At 47.7% G+C, this 18776-nt stretch overlaps 1 protein-coding gene across 1 annotated transcript in view; it reads left to right on the forward strand.

The window, feature by feature from the left end:
* Positions 1-18139, forward strand: part of LOC115308212 — a 43912-nt gene extending 25773 nt beyond the window's left edge. The window contains exons 5-9 of the mRNA XM_040502186.2: positions 7835-8099; positions 11527-11988; positions 15125-15222; positions 17320-17622; positions 17750-18139. Of these exons, the coding sequence (XP_040358120.1) occupies positions 7835-8099; positions 11527-11988; positions 15125-15222; positions 17320-17622; positions 17750-18139 (1518 nt within the window). The remainder of the gene's footprint in view (positions 1-7834; positions 8100-11526; positions 11989-15124; positions 15223-17319; positions 17623-17749) is intronic.
* Positions 18140-18776: the final 637 nt, after the last annotated feature.

An 18776-nucleotide genomic window follows, 5' to 3' on the forward strand; every position in this document is an offset into this window, starting at 1 on the left:
CAACAGCGTGCAAGGCAAATAAATATCAAGGTAGAGACCGCTTACTAACTGCTCATTCCAATGTAGTGTTCACATTTTAACTTATATGCTGCTAGGTTAGCCTCCGATACAACTTCGTATGGCATATCGTTCCAATCTCTAATGCACATGACAACAGGCGATGAGGAAAATAATAGTGTGCGTGATTTGGGCGGCTGAATCTTAAGTTGGTGATCCGTTCTGGGTGATATATAGGAGGGCGGTTTGCAGTAGGTTTGCCTAAATGTTGATGCGCTATTGAAAATGGTATGAAACAGATATAGTCGTGACAGCCGTCGACGTTTTCATTTCATTTCATTTATTGTTCTCTCAGGGCCCGAAGGCATTACAGAGAGGAGTGGGTTTTTTTTTAAACGGAAACATATGAGTATAACGATACATAAGGCAAGACATAAAACAAAAGTTATTGAACATCAAAAAACTTAGTAATGGCAATTTTAAAATCAGTAGCATCAGTTATCTAGACTATGGGTGCAGGAAGGCGATTCCAATCTATTGAGGTCTGAGGGAGAAGGGACGCATTGAAAGATGAGGTGTTACTCTGGGGGACGCCCACTTTTAGATGGTGATTAGTTCGTAGCGAAATGTAAGATGGTTCTAAGAATAATGTTTGACGAAGTGTTGGATTAGAGTGAAAAATCTTCTGAAAAAGACAAAGCCGGGGTATTTTCCTGCGAAGAGAGAGGTTAGGCAAGGAAAGGGATGCTTTCATAGATGTGGCGCTGGATGTGCAATGATAGTTCGAGAGGATAAAACGAGCGGAACGATTTTGTATGGACTCAACAGCGGATGAAAGGGTGATACCGGGGTCCCAGATAGAGGCTGCATATTCCAGTTTAGTACGGACGAAAGTCTTATAGATTAGAAGCTTTAATGAAACAGGAGTAAGCGAAAGGTTTCTTTTGAGGTAACCTAGTAAGCGATATGCGCTATTAGTGACATATTCGACATGTAAATTCCAGGAAAGGTCATTGGTTAGATGCACACCAAGTCTACATTCTCAAGAGAATGTAGACCGAGGTTGTTTTTTAGTGACGTGACGCTAGTGAATGATGAATAGTCAGAGGTAATAAATCGGGCTGCCTTATTCTGGACGGACTCCAGTCTATCAACAAGGTATGCCTGATGAGGACTCAAGACAGCGCTAGCGTATTCTAGTTTTGGAAGTATCAGCGAATTGTATATAGGCAAGCAATTTAGTGGACGGAGGTGCGAGAGATATATTTCTTTTCAAGAAGCCGAGGGTTTTATGAGCACTTGCTACTATGCAATCTACCTCATAAGACCAGTTTAACGTTTCTGAAAAGTGGACACCAAGGTACTTGTAAACGGACACCCTGTCAATGTTGCGTCCTTGAAGGAAATACTGGGTAGACGATCTGCTTGGCGATGCGGAAATGTTCATGTGTTTACTTTTTGAGACATTAATATTCAAGAGCCAGTCGGTGCACCAAGTTCCGATCCTGTCAAGCTCATTTTGCAATATTAAATGATCGGATGTATCGGATATCCTTCTGTATATGACACAATCATCAGCGAAAAGTCTAATGGTGGACGTTAATGAAGAAGGAAGGTCATTTACATATATTAAAAACAAAAGAGGCCCAAGAACGCTCCTCTGCGGTACACCAGACGATACTGAACATTGACAAGAAAGAGAAGCGTTTATTTTTACGGACTGAGTTCTTTTAGAAAGGAAGGAAGCGATCCAGTTAAGAATGCACGGTTCGATGTGGAGTCGTGATAGCTTTAGGAGGAGGCGACTATGTGGGACAGTATCAAAAGCTTTGGCAAAGTCGATGAAGATGATATCGGTCTGGTGATTGTCATGAGTGTTGACATGAAAGTCAGTAATGAACTCGAATAGCTGGGTGACACATGAGTGATGTTTCCTAAAGCCATGTTGGTTTGGAAACAAAAAGTTGAATTGATCGAGGTGAGCGAGAAGGTGCGTGTATATGACGTGTTCCATGAGTTTGCAAGGCACACTAGTGAGGGATATTGGTCTATAGTTGGTAGGATTTGATGATGGACCAGCTTTAAGGATAGGTGTTATTTGGGCATGACTCCAATCGGCAGGAACAATGATAGAGTCGAGGCTCTGCTGAAAGAAATAGTGAAAGAACGGGAGATATCAAGTCCCTTGTTACTTTTAAGAGTTTTGAAGAAATTTGATCTTCTCCGGGACAGATACCGACTCGAAGGTTTTCAATGAGTTGGGAAATACCTTGAGGTGTAAAAATTAAAGGGGGCATAGGCTCAATGCTGTCTGAACGCAAAACGAAAGAAGGCCACGGAAAGCGTTCATCTGTAAAGACACTGGAAAAAAAGTTATTGAACGCGTTGGCTGCATCGCCATCCGAAAGTGGCACACCATTCTCATCAGTTAGATCTGGGTGGGCGTCCCTTTCCTTCGGATTAACGACACGCCAAAACTTTTGGGGGTCGGATCGCAAAGTATCTGGTAGTGTCTGGCCATAAAATTTCCTCTTGGCGTTTTATACTTCATGCTTGCACGTATTTGAAACAGTGTGGTAATTTGTCCAATGTAGGAATGTATTAAACTTCGTAGCATTCTGAAAGAGCCTTTTTTTTTTTTTTTTTATTCAGGAGTGTCTTTATAGATCGGGTGAACCATGGAGAGGCCGGATTCGATGCTATTGAAAAAGTAGGAATGTGACGTGACAACACTTCTTGAAGTTGACTTCTGATCAAGTTCCAGTTTTCATCGACAGAGCGTGATGCGTGGTTGCGCGTGTAGTCTATAACCAATTGAGCCATAGTTGTGTTTATGTCTACGGTGTTTGCACGTGAATAGTTGTGAATATTTTTCCGAGCCTTGGTGGAGCGTTGAACAGGGAAGGCTGTATTAACAGAAATAATCTTGTGGTCACTAATCTGGTCAATAATGTTGACGCCCTGCACGCACTGAGGATCTGTAGTTAGAAATAGGTCTAAGATGGCGTTATTTCTTGTGGGTTCAGAAACCATCTGGTGAAGGCCGTTGATACGTAGAGTTTGAAGAAAAGGGGTGATTATCATTTGAGCCCGTTCTCGTTTCGCCCTTCTCGCTTGGTCCTTCTCAAAACAATCATTCTCAAAAATACCTTATCACTTTGACCTGTCGCATTTGGCCCTTTCGCGTTTCGTCCTTCGTATTTCAACCACCCTCAATTGAGCCCGTTCTTTTCGCCCTCCTCACTTGGCCCTTCTCAAAACAGATATTCTCATAAATATCTCGCTTTAACCCAGCACATTTGACTCTTTCTACCGAAAATTTGGGTTTTTCGAGTAATATATATTCATAAATTCACTAATATTTTCTTTTGTGTGTGTGCCACGCTACCGGCCTACTCTCTCTGCCAATGATTTTAGTCGTGCGCCGTGATCGTCGAGAAAAGATACTGCCTGACAAAACAACAGACCAACTACTTATCGCAGACAGATCACATTCCGAAATGTCATCGTCTTTGAGGTGGCTCGACTTGTGACAATGCAACCACTTCTATCTTGAACATACATGATCTATTTCTGTTCAAACAGAGTTTCTAAGTTAAGTGTTCATCGTTCTTTCTTTTCTTTGCGTTCGTTTCGAGAAAGGAAAGCAGCTAGGCGTCATTGTACAAGCGTATTACGTTATCTTGTAGTGTTTGTATTTTTGGGAGCTGAGAAGTGTATTTGTGTGCGCGTTGGGGGGGGGGGGGGGGGGGGGGGGGGGTTACGAGAGATGTTCGTCGGTAAAAAATAGTATCCCTTTCTTCGAATGCAGAAAAATGGATTCGACCAAGCTAAGGGGTGGGGTTAGCTATATTTCGACTCTATATCTGATGGTATATATGTTGGGTGCCCAAGCAAGGTAAGACTCACGTACAAAGCCGGGAAGGTATAATGACGGGAGAAGCTTGCCAAGCTAGTCCGATTCGGTCGTAGCGCGAACGGGCAGTATGAAAATAAGCCCAGTTGCAAAAACAAAAACAAACAAAAACAAAACAAACAAACAACCGAATTGGATCTTATGAGAATGTTCCACCGACGCGGACCAAGTGAGAATAGGACGAAATACGCAACGTCCAAATGCGAATGGGACGTTTTCAGATAACGGGCAAAATGAGAATGGGCCCAGTTGAGAAAAACCTGATTCGGATTTTATGAGAAGGTCCAAACGAGAAGGACCAAATGAGAATGGGACTAAATGCGCAAGGTACAAACGCGAATGGGACGTTTTGAGATACACCCGAAGAAAAGCACAGAACTGAAGTGGGTTAAGACAGTTGTTATGGAGTTGAAGACTCGACCAATTGATACCGGGAAAACTAAAATCCCCAGCGACGACAAGTGGGTGATTAGGAAATGATTTAGTTATGGTGCCTACGGAATTATAGAAGCATTCATTGAATTCATCATTCTGCGAATTCGGAGGACGATAACAAACACCGAGGAGCAGAAATCGGAAGTCCAGTTGCAAGCGTACCCATAACATTTCTAGAGGCGAAATGTTTTCAATGGCCGAGCAAGTAATATCCTTTCTAACAGCGATAAGAACGCCGCCTCCTCTTTGTGTCGTTCGGTCTTTTCTATAAAGGTTATAAGTATTAGATAAGATAAGTTCGGCACTGTTGATATCGGGGCATAACCAAGTCTCCGTTTCAAATATGATATCTGGTTGACAGCTTACGGTGATGTTTTCAAATTCTACTTGTTTTGAAATGATGCTTCGAAAGTTGGCTAGTAAAAATGATAATCGGGGTAAGTGTGCAATGTCAGTACTAGAACTTTGAGCAAGTCATTCGTTGGAAGCGCTAACAGGGGAACGCCCTCCGAGCTGAAAGACGGTTTGGCTGGAATGGAAGTAAACATAGATCTCGTTGTTTACGTATAGCTTATCAAACTTAATATTGTAACTTGTTCCTTCATCTCGGTACACAGAAGCGCACTCCCACAGTTTTTGTCGCGCCAGCCTGGTTTTATCGGAATAATCTTCCGAGATCGACACTTTTGGTGAAGTTACGTTTTTCAGTTTGGAAGCGTTACGAAGTATCTCCTCTTTACTTTTGAAGTTCAAAAGTTTCACAATAATCGGCCTCTGGAAACCGTCTCTCTTGCGACCGATGCCATGCTATCTTTCCACCTCGCCCAAGTTCACCCCCAAATTTCTTGTTACGAACTCACGTATGATTGTCTCCGCTTGGTTCCAAGTTTCATTATCGCTCTCTGGTAGTCCCTTGAATATAAGGTTGTTCCTCCTTAACCGATTGTTTAAGTGATTGACAGCATTTTCGAGAGACTCTGACTGAATTTGCAAGGAAGAAGTGTTTTGTTGAAGCTCGCCCAGAGTTGACTTCACCGTGGTTAAGTTCTCGTTTGATGACTCTAATCTCTTCCACTTTTTTCTCCAAATTACCAACGCGGACTCCCAGACCGGCGATACTACCCTTTATTTCGTCTAGCTTTTTTGAGTTCTCAAGCTGATTTTGGGCAGAGTTAGCAATCAGGGCATCGATTGATACCCTATGTTGGTCAATCTTTTCCGAGTTAGTCGGGGGCCCGGGGTTTGACTCGACGTCGCCCGCATTTGACAAGAGCATAAGCATGACAGATGTAACGACAAGTAGCTTCAGACAACCCGCATCACAGAAACGCTGAAGGTACAGGCATTTGAACATCGGAAAGTGTTTATCTCTGGTTTTCCTCGGATGAAAACAGCCAACCCGGGCTCTGTAGGTTGCAACATCAACGCCCATCTAAGCACTCAGGGGATTCACGGCGTTACAAAACGCGCCCTGTCTGTGTGTTTCTTCGACCTCGTCTTTCGTCCTTTTTTGCGCTGTTCCCTCCTAACGTTACAAAACGAAGCAGAAAATGCCCTGTTTTGGGCTTACCTGCAAATTCGGAGTGATTAGCACAGAGCTTGGGCCGCGAATCCCGCAGATACTCCGGTGCTGGCTTCTTTTGAAGGCCGCGCCGCTATCCCGCTGTGCTCCGATGCTCTTGCGATGTTGTCCGGCACACCGGACGGTAGAGGCCGCTTGCGCAGATCAATGCAGGCGAGTGGTGACGTGGTTCGTGATAGGAGGGGGCGTGTGGCGTCCGTTGAAGAAGTCTGCAAATTCGGGGCGATTAGTATAGAGCTTGGGCCGCGAATCCCCATAGTTGAAACTCATAAATCTCCATATAGTTGAAACTCATAAATTTGTGACTACTCACTCTTTATTTTTCATATCTTCTCGTTATAAAGGGAATCGCGCGAGTTGAATTGCCGTTGAAAGAAAAAAAAAAAAAACACCTAGAATTATTTTTTGTCGCGGAGGGCTTTGTTGCTTTGGCAGTAACGAGCCCCCGGTGGCCTCGACAATGGAGTGTTATCACATGCCTTGCTCCAGCGCCCTTATTTGGTCCCGGAGGCCGCAGCATCCACAGTTCGCGAAGTTATCATGAAACGGAGTTAGGAAAGGCAGTAAGCAGCGAGTCTTTTTAGAGCGCAGCTCTTAGGGGCCCGTTTCCGGCTTGAGCGGCGTCGCCGTCGGCGTCGGCGTCGGCGTAACCGCGCGGTGCATCATGGGAAATGTCCCTTAATGCACCGCGCGAGCCCCCCACCAAGGTCACGTGACCTCGTGGGGGGTCACGTGACCCCCCGAAGTCACGTGACTCCCCTGAGGTCACGTGGCCCCCTCCTCGAGGTCACGTGACCCCCGCCGATGTCGCGTGACCCCCCGATGACGTCATCGTCACTGATGACGTCACCGGCATCCACATCGTCATCGTCATCATCACTGATGACGTCACCGGCATCCACATTGTCATCGTCATCATCACTGATGACGTCACCGGCATCCACATCGTCATCGTCATCACTGATGACGTCACCGGCATCCGCATCGTCATCGTCATCATCACTGATGACGTCACCGGCATCCACATCGTCATCGTCATCATCACTGATGACGTCACCGGCATCCACATCGTCATCGTCATCATCACTGATGACGTCACCGGCATCCGCATCGTCATCGTCATCATCACTGATGACGTCACCGGCATCCACATCGTCATCGTCATCATCACTGATGACGTCACCGGCATCCACATCGTCATCGTCATCATCACTGATGACGTCACCGGCATCCACATCGTCATCGTCATCATCACTGATGACGTCACCGACATCCGCATTGTCATCGTCATCATCACTGATGACGTCATCAGTGACGTCACTGATGTCGTCACCGGCATCCGCATCGTCATCGTCATCATCACTGATGACGTCATCAGCGACGTCACTGATGACGTCACCGACATTCGCATCGTCATCGTCATCATCACTGGTGAAGTCATCAGTGACGTCACTAATGACGTCATCGGTACCCGCATCGTCATCGTCACTGATGACGTCATCAGTGACGTCAGTGATGACATCATCGGCATTGGGGGTCACGTGACCCCCAAGGTAACGTGACCCCCCCCTGGTTAGTTTAACCCCCCCCAGTGCCCTTCCCTCCTCCTCCTCAAGAGCTGCGCTCTAATTCGGCGTTACAGGGAGTTGTAAGCGGCTTTCATTTTTTTCTCCTTCTTTTCTCTTACAAAATACAAAAAGAAAAGTGGAGTTGTTCGCCTTACGACAACTCTGCGGCGCTGCCTTCAAGGTGATTTCCTCCTCGCGTGCCGCTGGTCCTCGCTCTTTTACCTGTAGTCTGGCCGCTTACTGTTTTGGCGCCGAAAACGCAAGGTTTCACCCTGCGTAGGAGGCTATATGCATGTTCTACGCCATTATTTAAGAGTACCGGGTGATGTCTTTCAGACCAACACCTGGAGATTGGTCGTAACGCCTAAAGCGGCTAGCATCGCCGACATCACGGTCGTGGTGCTTTCCAAGCAGCGGGTTCCTGGTCAAGACCCCATCCGAGCCGAAAGCAGTGTCGAGCACAACAACCAGCAGACTCGCATCTACACCAAGGTCACCAAAGGTACCGCTGCGGTCCTGGGTGCCTTGGTCACCGCCACGGTCACCTTTGGCGAACCTGGTGGAACTGGCGAGACGCTTCAACTTCTGGACAACGGAATAGGTACGGCTGATGCAGCGTCTGAGCATACGCCGTGTTGACAGCAGCGACACCTTATGATGTACGCTTAACTGAAGTAAAATAACTAAACACCGTTACTCAAAAAGTAACTGGGAGAGAGAGGAAGCTCGTCAAAAGTAATTAAGTGCAAAACATGAGGAAGATAACACAGAGAAGGGGACGGACAACATCATTGTTGCTTGTCCCCTTCTCTGTGGCACTTTCATCGTGGTTGATACTGTTTACCAACGTTACTAGAACAACTCAGCTGGGAAACTGCCATGGAGCCTGCTCTGAAAAAGTGGCACCGATCCGTACTCGAGAACCGAGCTAATGGCGACCGCAACGCCACCATTTCTCCCGTAGCGGCCACTCGGGGAACTGCACGGCTGTTTGTGTTGGTTCGGGAGAACAGCATTCGATAGCATCCGCTGTGACTTCAATTTTGGCATTAATCGGCCATTTGGGCGCCGAAACATATACGGTGGGAGGGGTTTTAGGGATGCTGACCCGCGTCTCTTAAGCGGACGCGGCGCGAATTACTAACGAAATTGGACGAACCCAGGTCGGAACGGGCTACCGGAAATCACCGGTGAGACACGCTTGCATAAAATCAATATTAATCCTGCCGCAAAACCTTGTAAACTAAATATTTTAGAAAACAACACGCGCCTGTTATTTTGTATTAATCTCCAATAAAAGTTCCTACAAAAACAGGTTTTTTTTTTTTTTTTTTCGTTGGTGTTTACGCAAAAACATGATATTCTAAAAGCTCAAGGGAACTACAGTAAAGAAAAAAGATTGAGCAGCCATCTTCGCACCTCGAGCCTGGGAGTTTCGGTACTCTGGGAACATTCAGTGACTCTTGCAGTAGCCATATCAGGAAACTTTTCATGTTTCAACTCGTTGCTAAACGGTGTCGCTGTTATCGTATTTAGCTCTGTCTCGGTGGACGTCAGCGGCCCAGGTTTCAACGGTGAGTTTCCCAACTGAGTGCTCTAGCAACATTGCGGTTTACCAACACGCTCGTTTTGTACTTAACTAATTACCAGAGATGGCAAAATTAATGTTCAAAAGTAATTAAATTACATTACTCATTACTTTTCTCAGAAATAGGCGAATGTATTTAAATTACGTTACAAATTACCGAAGACTAAAAGTAACTAATTACTTAACAATTAATTTTGACAAGTAATGAAATTACTTCGAACTTACTTTACAATTCCTTCAGGTAGAAATTCGTGCCCGTGACGACGGAAGTGTTAAACATAACGTAGAGTTTCTTAAAATTGGACTAAAACAGATAGCTGACCGGCTTTTGCTCTTCATTCAACGGTTCAGTTGATCGTTCAATGGCGGATGTGATTCCGTCCTCCCGATTTTGGAGAATTCGTTCCCTTCGATTGATCGGGCCATAGCAGGTCGTTTTTACATGAAGTCGTAACGACTGTTATGAGGTCTGCTAAACTTCCTCTTATGCAGCTTTTGGCGAACTGCCCCTTCTGTGGCTTCCCAAATCCACTTGGCAAAAGGTTGAGGAAATGCCTATAACCTCTTTCTTCCGACTCCAACGCAGTCGAATCGTTTTCTCTCAAAAGCACTGGTCGACCCACTCCCGGACATCTTTCTCGGAGAGTCTTGCTTCATAACACCACAAGTGTGCGAATTGTCGCGCGTTGTCACGAAAAAGAGGCCGGGTGTTTTCTGGGGAGAAACGCCACCATAGAAGGAAAGGGGGGGGGGGGGGGGGGGGGGGGGGCGGGTGCCGCCTGAACTGTGTCATTCGCCAACGAACCAGCGGCTCTGCCAGCGGGTTTGCTCCTTCCTGATGTAACTTCCCAAGATGAGCCTGTTTTGCTCGCGTTTTGCCGTTTTCGACTACATTACGTTCACGCCTAAGCTCACAGTGCGAGGGTAGCTACGCGCCTGTCAGACCAGTCAATCGCTTCCCTTTCATGGTTTGACTTCGCTGTCTGCGCGTGGGTATTGGAGTGGGGGGGGGGGGGGGGGGGAGGCATCATCAAGTGGCGGAAGACCGACGTTACTGGAAACCTTTTTCTTTGTCCACTTCGCCTTTCGACCCCGCCTTTGTGTGTGTTGCCTTGCTCTCGACTCCCGGGTCACTTTCACAGATTTTGATCTCAGATGGGCCTCGGAAAAAAGGAATTACGAGAGTAATGGGTGTTTCCCAAAAATTACGGCCTGAAAGTATTTCATTACATTACTAAATTACAAGCAGAGAAAAGCAATTCATTACGTTACTCATTACAGCAAAAAGTAACTTAAATGCAGCAATTTCATTACAGTAATGTCATTACTGCCATATCTGCTAAGTAGCACGTATATTACTCGTCACTGCGATTTTCAAGGAACGCGGTACCTCAGCCCGAAATTAACGCACTATTTCCTCATTACTTCAAATATGTCGTTATTAAAATAAGGACACCTAGCTACTACACATAACAGAAGAAAAACAACTCCAGTGGACGTTTCGCTTCCCATACGCAGTGCGAAACGTCTACGGACGTCTTTTGGACTACTTTTGCACCCGAATGTGTCGTTTTTATGAAGCTGTAGCCCAGGCTTCAAATATTTGCCGTCGTTAATAATCCCTCGCTTTTTAACGCGTTCATTTTTATGGATAACTGGGGCTGTACTGACCTACATTGAGTACATAGATTTTGTCCCTATCTAGCGTTTTCTCGTAGTGAAAATTACACGCGTGAGCTTGGGTGAGAACTAGGTGCGGTGCTTGCGTTGCGCACGTTTCCTTTTAGAAATAACTAAACATCGTTAATCGTTACTTCATCAAAAAGTAACGAAAATATATTACTCGAATTCCTTTTCTTAAAAAAGCAACTACGGTAGTCACTTCGTTACCAATAAAAAAAAGAAAGAAACAAGTAGAGCGCTACGTATAAGTCTGCTGTGAACGCATCATGTGACTACACGTCAAGCAGGTCTACGTGGATGGATGACGTAACCGACGTTGGAGAACATGGCGGTCTTGCCGCAAGGATGAAGCCGAAGGTTCCATCGCCAGCAAATATAATGTGTCCGCGATAGTCATGCGTTGCTCAAAATGCAAATTCTAGGGCATGGTTAACTGGGCTTTTTAACTCAAGTTTTATCTTTCTTCGCGGTGTGACCTTATTAATTAAGGTCTGGAATTGATTTCTTCGATATCAATGGATTAACTTGTGTTTATTGGCTCTGGAACGTAGTCTGCAAGCCCTCTCTGCGTTTTTCATACTTGGCTTAGACCAGCGCATAGAGTCGTTTCTTTCACTTAGTGTTTAGAAACAAATTTCTCTTTTCTCGAAAGAAAATAAACAACAGATTCCCGTTTTTTGTTTGTGTCCTGATCTAAAGGCGTGGATGTTCACTGTGTCTTCAAAAGTTAGGATCTGGACGTGCTCCTTGGGCGCAGGGGCAGACAACTTGAAAGATGACGGCGACTACTCTGCGTTCTTCACGCAACTCAAGGGCGCCGGAAGGTACAGCGTCCGTACCGACGTTAGAGTAACGAAGAACACGCGATTAGGCCCGTACAAGGGAGCCAAGCCCCAACCTGCCGAACCGTCTACACCATCTGGACGTTCTGGACCTCCTGGACCTCCTGGAGGGTCCGGAACATCCGGGTCATCTGGATACCTTGTAACATCCGCTTTCGGACCTTCTACATCATCCGGACCTCCTGGACCTTCTGGAGGGCCCGGAACATCCGGGTCATCTGGATACCTCGTAACATCCGCTTCCGGACCTTCTACACCATCCGGACCTCCTGGACCTTTTGGAGGGCCCGGAACATCCGGGTCGTCCGGATCCCTCATAACATCTGCTTCCGGTACCTCGCCTCCATATCAATTCGTTACCAAGCTCTTCAACCCAGGTTAGACATGCCCACGTGTTGCGTCGTATTTGCACGAACTTCTTAGAAAGCCTGGAACAACTCAGAGCATAGAGAGCGTTTGCAATTTAATGACGGGCGCCTCTTTATTTATTTTATTTATTTCATACTGCGGACCTTTAAAGGTCCAAGCAGGATGCCGAAACAAAAATAACGCTACATTAACAGTCACGCAACACGAGGCAGTTGGCAATAGGGAGTTTTCGTAGACCGCGTTTCCTCCTCAGCTAAGCCCTCCGCAACGAAGAAGCCGCTACTGCGCCTGCGCGCCCATGGCGTTGACTATAGAGTTCAGGGTGTCGTAGCCGGTTGCAGAGAACATTTAGGGACGGCGAAAACGAAAAACTCCCTAATAATATAACGCTACATTAACAGTCAGCTACATTAGCAGTCACATTAACAGTCACTACAACACGAGGCAGTTGGCAAAACACAAGTCAACGAAAGTCACACGTCACAAAACGCAGTCAACGCAAGTCACGCGGAAGCACAAGCGTTGTGCATGCGGAGTTGCACGAACATACAGGGCAACGAACGATCAGCTCTCAAAAATGCTGTTTTTTTTTTTTTTTTTGTTTGTTTGTTTTTTCGCCGAAAACAGACGTCAAGTTTGTTGCAATGAGCCGTCTGTCCCAACGGCAGAGGATCGAGTAGTTTCTACTAAATCCCCGAAGCCAAAACCACGTCGCTGAAATGAAACGCCAGAAAGTAGATCACTCGTATATGCACAAGAGCCACCCAGTCGAGCCATTAAAGGAACTGTGCAACGCTTTTAACGTTGAAAGAAATTGCATCTTCTACTTCTGACATTGCTTACCTTGTCACAAAGGACAGAAAACACATCTCCTTCCTTCAAAATGTTGCGAATCCGCCGTATAATCGCGAGGCGAAAATTAGAATATTTCCCGACCTGCAGCCGCGAGTGGCGGCCATGAGAACCACGCGGCATGACGTCAATGGGGGACTTATAAAACGATAGCAAGTTGTAAAAATACTTGCTCGATAAAGGATCATTTTTCTATAAATCTTGTAGTTCCAACATAAATATAAATGCGTCAAAAGTCTGGTATCATCGACTAAATCTTTATTATACGGAGTTTTAGTGGCACCATACATCCTAGGCCCACAAGACCGTCAGCTCTATTAGCTACCACGAACAGCCGCCAGAAGCCGGAGGGGAGAGGGGACAGAGCCGGAGGGGGATGGCCGGACCCGGACCTTGGCACTTTCCTCCTTTCGCCATGTTGATCGCGCTGCGTAAGCTCGTGGTCACGTGGCGACGAGCGGGTGAGTTCTCGCTTCTCACTGATGGCTCTAGAGAGGGAGCTCCACCGGAACCCCGGGCGTCTCCCATTGACGTCACAGTGCACTTGACTCGGAAGATGGTGAAGCAGTTGAGAGGTGCCGAAAACATCAGACTGTGTCGATTTTTAAAATAAAACTAGGACATGTGGGCAAAAGCTGTTTTTTTGTTCCTTACTTCAGAAAGGTCGAGACACTAAGTCCCAAATTATTTAAGCAAAGCAATGAAATTGTTGCACAGCTCCTTTAAGGACATCGAAGGATTGCGCTCTTTATCACTTCCGGTCCTTCCTTCCTACTTCAAAATTGGGGGATCGGTGGCCGCCAGTGTGTTAGGACACCACAGCTCAGAGCGCGTCGAGCGAGAGCTCGCGCTGCATAACCCAGCAATCCTGGGATCAATCCCCACCGCTCCCCGCTTCGATCTGGATAGTTATTAGGAGGTTCTAGTAGATCGTTTTCAAAGGCCTGCTACCGCTACGGTCACGCGCTTCAGAGCATGCATTAAGGCCGGTTCAGACACTTGCGTTTGAGAGCGTTTGACTGCGTTGCGTCGAGGACCGAAAGCGAGTCACCGGCACAACTATGCTTCGTATGAAGCGTGGAATCCAATTCAAGGAGTCATCTTGGCAAACGATATAAGCAGCAGGGATGTCCTGGTTTCTCGCTGCCGCAACGCAGTCAAACGCAGTCAAACGCAACTGTCTGAACCAGGCTTCAGAGTGGCAGCGCGAGCTCCCACTACAAATAGCGTGACCCGAAAACACGATCTACTAAAACTCTCTATTGTAGCGGCTTGCGCTCGTATCGTTACTGCGTGGTGCACGTTAAAGACGCCAGGCAAGCGGTTGTACTGTGCTGGCTAAATTTCTCGTCTACAGGGTAAACCACCGCCGCTGCTCCTTGAGCTGTATATATTTTTTTTTATTTAAATTTTTTTTTTTGGGGGGAGGGGGGGGGGGGTTAGGGAAAGGCGAATAGGTTAGAAACGTTTCGATTCCGGTATGTAGGCCTTTCTCAGTCATAATACTTCTACCGGGACCGAAACGTACTTGCTCTTATTGTTTTTGGCCCCAGGTTCGAACGCCCCTGAGAAATGTTTAATTCTTCTCTATTCTTCGTGGGTACATGTGTTAGTATACTCGGGTTAGGCCTGTTAGCAAAGCTTTAATATGCACACATGGAACGGTTGGTGCTGAATTGTGGAATAACACTAGGAGCTAAAACCGTCAATGGTCTAAACAAATGTTTTATGCTGTGAATCGCTCGGACTAAAGCACGTGTATAGTGCCAACGTTACGTTTAGAACAACGACCGTTAAAATATCGTTCGAAGCGTATGACGATGGACCCTTCACATATGGCGAGTTTGTTTCCGGCTACGTAAGCAGACCGTCGAGCTTTTGTCGAGTTGTAAAAGCTGTTGTAGGTCTGAACAAACTTTCTATTGGGGAGGAGATCTAACCACCGCGTCCATGGCGGTTCCATTTAGACTATACCCGTGGGGATAACAACGTGAACTATGTGACCATGTATCTGACGCAGCGCTCGGCTCACGTAGTCGAACGATGTGTCGTCGTTCGATTGGGGCTCCTCTCCAAAGTACCGGTCGAACACTGATGTAGCACTGGTGTCCATTCTGCGGCATAGCGCTCGATGAAGGAGGAAAACAAAAAAACCCAGTTTACATGGCTTGTGTTGAGTAAGCACCGGAAAAACTAGCCTGACAAAGCGCCCCCTATGGTTCGATCTCCTCGCCGATGCCAGACCCATGCAACAGCATTATACACGTTCATGTTTCGATCGGTTTCGAAAAGGTGATGCCATGGCTTGTGGGCCATCCGCGGAGTGCAAGAAGAGGAAAGGTCACCACGTGGCATCGAACTCTGGACCCGCTCCTCACGCCCGGCAGACGGTGAGCTCATTCGACATCCGGTGTCCATTTTTAAGGAGTTTCCGGCTAATTGAAAGGCCGGCGGCCAGACTCGAGATTCTGCAAGGCAGAAGATCGTCCTCCACATGGGGGAGGAGGAAACAGGCAACGGTGGACAGGGTAGAATCGGGAGAGAAGGAAGAGGGGGAAAAGTGGAAAGCGCGAGCTGGTCGTCGGTCTTCGACGCCGACGATTGGTTCGGCCCCAAAGCGTGCACGGGGACAGTAGACGATCACTGAACCTTATATATCGTAGCAAACTTTCAGTTTACTTCGATTATACCCTATCTGAAAGTGGAGTGCTTGAACCATTACTCTCTCCCTCAAATTTCTATGTAGTTACGCCAGATTTGGGAAGTGCTGTGGAACGCGCCGCGACCCTGCTCAACGCCATCGAGAGTGTTTAAAGCCCGTGCACTAGTATTTTGACGTCGTTACAGTGGAATCAAGCGCCGACAGAGATTGGACAGGGGGTGCAGAGTCGGCGTTCGGTTTGTGTGCTCACTGACCGGAAACGCGAGTCCCCGTCTAATGTTGGCGCAGGGCCCAATCTGTGCCCCGCTCTGGCCACCCTAGGGTGACGTAGAAAACCTTGCGTCTTTGTCATGCAATAGGAGGTGTTCGCGTGCGCCGCCATCTTGAATCGCGAAACTTCCGGTACGCGGAAAAGCATTGTCTTGCACCCGCCACACCGCTAGGGGAAGCTCGCGTTTTAACCGCGACCGTGTATCATCAGAGAATTTCAGTAGACCGTTTTTCTATATCCGCTCCGCTCTAGGGAAAGCGGAGTTTCTAGTACGCATGCGCGGCTCACTCTGGGACTGAGCGTAGTTGACGAAGTGAGCGGGTTGAGAAAGCATGTTCCACTCTCGGCGGAGTCTTTGAAGACGGTGTTTTCGTGGACACATGTTCGCAAAGGTAGCGCCACTGCCACTTTCCATGATATGAAGCGCGCGCGCGGTACAGTATTGTGCATCCTAAATCAGCAACCATCGGCTGCCTCCGTCGTAAGATCCCGGCGCAATTTCAAAGAACATCATCATTACTGGCGCAGTCAACAGTATTGCGTCAGCGGACCCCGGCAGCGTGATCTCCTCAGCGGAATCGGCGGACAGCCACTTGACGCGGCACTGGTGGAGTCTTCTAAAGAGAAGACTGGACCACCGAGCTGCTTCGTGGTTGACAGGGCTATCTCGGATCCGATGCCGCCCCACTCCAGCGAGAAACGCCTGAATCTACAGCTCGAACATTATTTTCGTGCCTGACTGTTCTGAGCAGCTGGCTGCATCTGTGATCCAGCGGCAGTCGTTGACCTTGCGGTAAGGTGATTCTTTGACGTGTGCCCGTCACGGATATAGACAGCGCAGAGCGGCAGATGCCGGTTCTAACTCCAGAGCAGGATAGGGTTCGGAATAGGAATGTTGACGGGCCAGGTGAATCGTCACCTTCGAGTAGATTAGTGACAAACTCGCAGACACAAAGGGACGGGAATGGAGGAGTCTGATCAGGCAGCTCACTCGAAAAGGAGATAGAACTAGTGAGGGAGAAAGAACGGCTGCTACGTCTTGAGCTAGAGCGAGAACATCTACGCTCAGGGAACCGAACGCGAGCCAGTGGAGGCGGCATGGAGTTCAACCTCCGAGATTAAGTTTTAAGCTTTTCAAGATTGATGAAGCGAGTACTGACTCCCATGCCGTCGTCCGATACGTTAGCACCAAGCTGGTTCGACTCGGTGGAGAATGTATTCGAGCGGTATATCGTCCCTGAGGGGCTCATAGGATATTTTTTCCGACCTTACGGAGAGCATGCGTGCACTAGTGAATAGGCTGAACGTGGGTGAGAGAAGTGGGTATGGTGGCGGTCAAAGAACGGGTGTTGTATAGACCTCAGACTTCCGCAAGCTCAGTTTTGGAAGCCCTTTATGGACACCACCACTTCTTTCAAGGAAAAATACGAGAACCCAATGCGGGTCATCATAACTGAAAATTTTTGGGTGAAGTTTTTTAAATGCAAGGTATTGGGGCACCTTTCCTGCAAATGTCCACGGACGAAGACACCAGACGATGAACTTCTGTTTCAGAAAAAAAGAGTAGACGCCGAGAAAGTCACGGTGGAGGAGGACTCCAGCCGTGAGCCCGACAAGGTGACGACCGATGTGGGCACGACCGGCGATAACAGCTTGGACCACCGAGGTCAGAAGAGGTCTAAGCCATCAATTTACGAGGCGCCTCAGATTATTTTACAGGCCGACGACACGAAGCGGTCGTCGAAGAACAATAACAGCTGCGTGCCTGTGCATGCTGGCGTTGCCAACAAAAATGAGTTGAACGTCTCGCGTGCGTGGAGTACGTCCCAGCGAGCCGAGGATGACCACGACGAGCAGGTGAACGTCGACGACGAAGGGCCGTACACTTTGCCTGGGCGGCAGACGTCCCGGTGATCTGAGGACGACCAATGTGTGAACTTTGACAACGTTGAGGCCGATCCCGACAACTTACCTGGGTTGCAAGTTCCGGCAAGCCAACGACGATTATACTGAAAACTTGGGCGTTGGTTACAAGGAAGAACCGTGGGTAACGCCTGGGGGGCAGACGTTCCGGCAAGCCGTGGACGACGACTGCGAGAACGTGAACGACGGCGAAGGACCGAACTTATCGCCTAGGCGGCAGGCGTTTCGGCGGGCCGACGATGGCCACGACGAGAACGTGAACGCCGACGACGAGAAAGAACCGAATATCTTGCTTGGGTGGCAGACGTTCTGGAAAGTTGATGACGACCACAGCAAAAACGTGGGTGTCGACAAGAAGTCGGACATCCTCTTAGGGCGGCGTACGTCACAGCGGGCCGGTGAAGATGTCGGGGAAAGCGGGAGCAGCGACGAGGACGCCGTCTTGAGGTGAAGTCGTCCCAGGATATAGCTAGGGAAGCCGATGAACACTCAACCACCTGCCAGCCCTCCACGTGTGAGAGACCTGCGAGTGCAGAAGACCTAGACAACGACGACCGCCTGCGAGGCCCATTCCTGATTCGTAAGTCGGGACAGAGTGTAAAGTGTCGGCGCTTTTGCGCGGAGATGTTCCGGAACCAGCTATACCGATGGAAGCCCTGTCGAGATCTGGATGGCTTAGTAAGCTGTCCGCGAAGAGACCTAGACTAGGAGGCTAGATGTTGCGCTAGGTGTTGCGCAACACAAGATTTGTCACTTCTTTGGAGCCTTGGGGGGGGGGGCAGAGTTGGATTCACCTCACTAGTGTACCATATAAATCGGTGATGTGAAAGTTTTTTTGTTTTTGTTTTTTGCTTTTGTTTCTTACGTACTGGGGTCACAAACTCTCTTCGAGTCTGACGGGTACGTGTTTGTGTTTTATGTTTAGATATTATATATTATTTTTGACATTTTGGGTCTAAAAAATATACTTAGTCGGGAGGTGTGAGAATCGACCCCGCCATCGCCGTGAATGGACACAAGAACAGGACTGAGTTTCGTTTTCTTTTCCATGCGTATTTTTGTTTGCTCGTGTGTCCCTGTGTATAAGT

This window comes from Ixodes scapularis, unplaced genomic scaffold (assembly GCF_016920785.2).
Source record: "Ixodes scapularis isolate PalLabHiFi unplaced genomic scaffold, ASM1692078v2 PGA_scaffold6__148_contigs__length_123643588, whole genome shotgun sequence".
Taxonomy (NCBI): Eukaryota; Metazoa; Arthropoda; class Arachnida; order Ixodida; family Ixodidae; genus Ixodes; species Ixodes scapularis.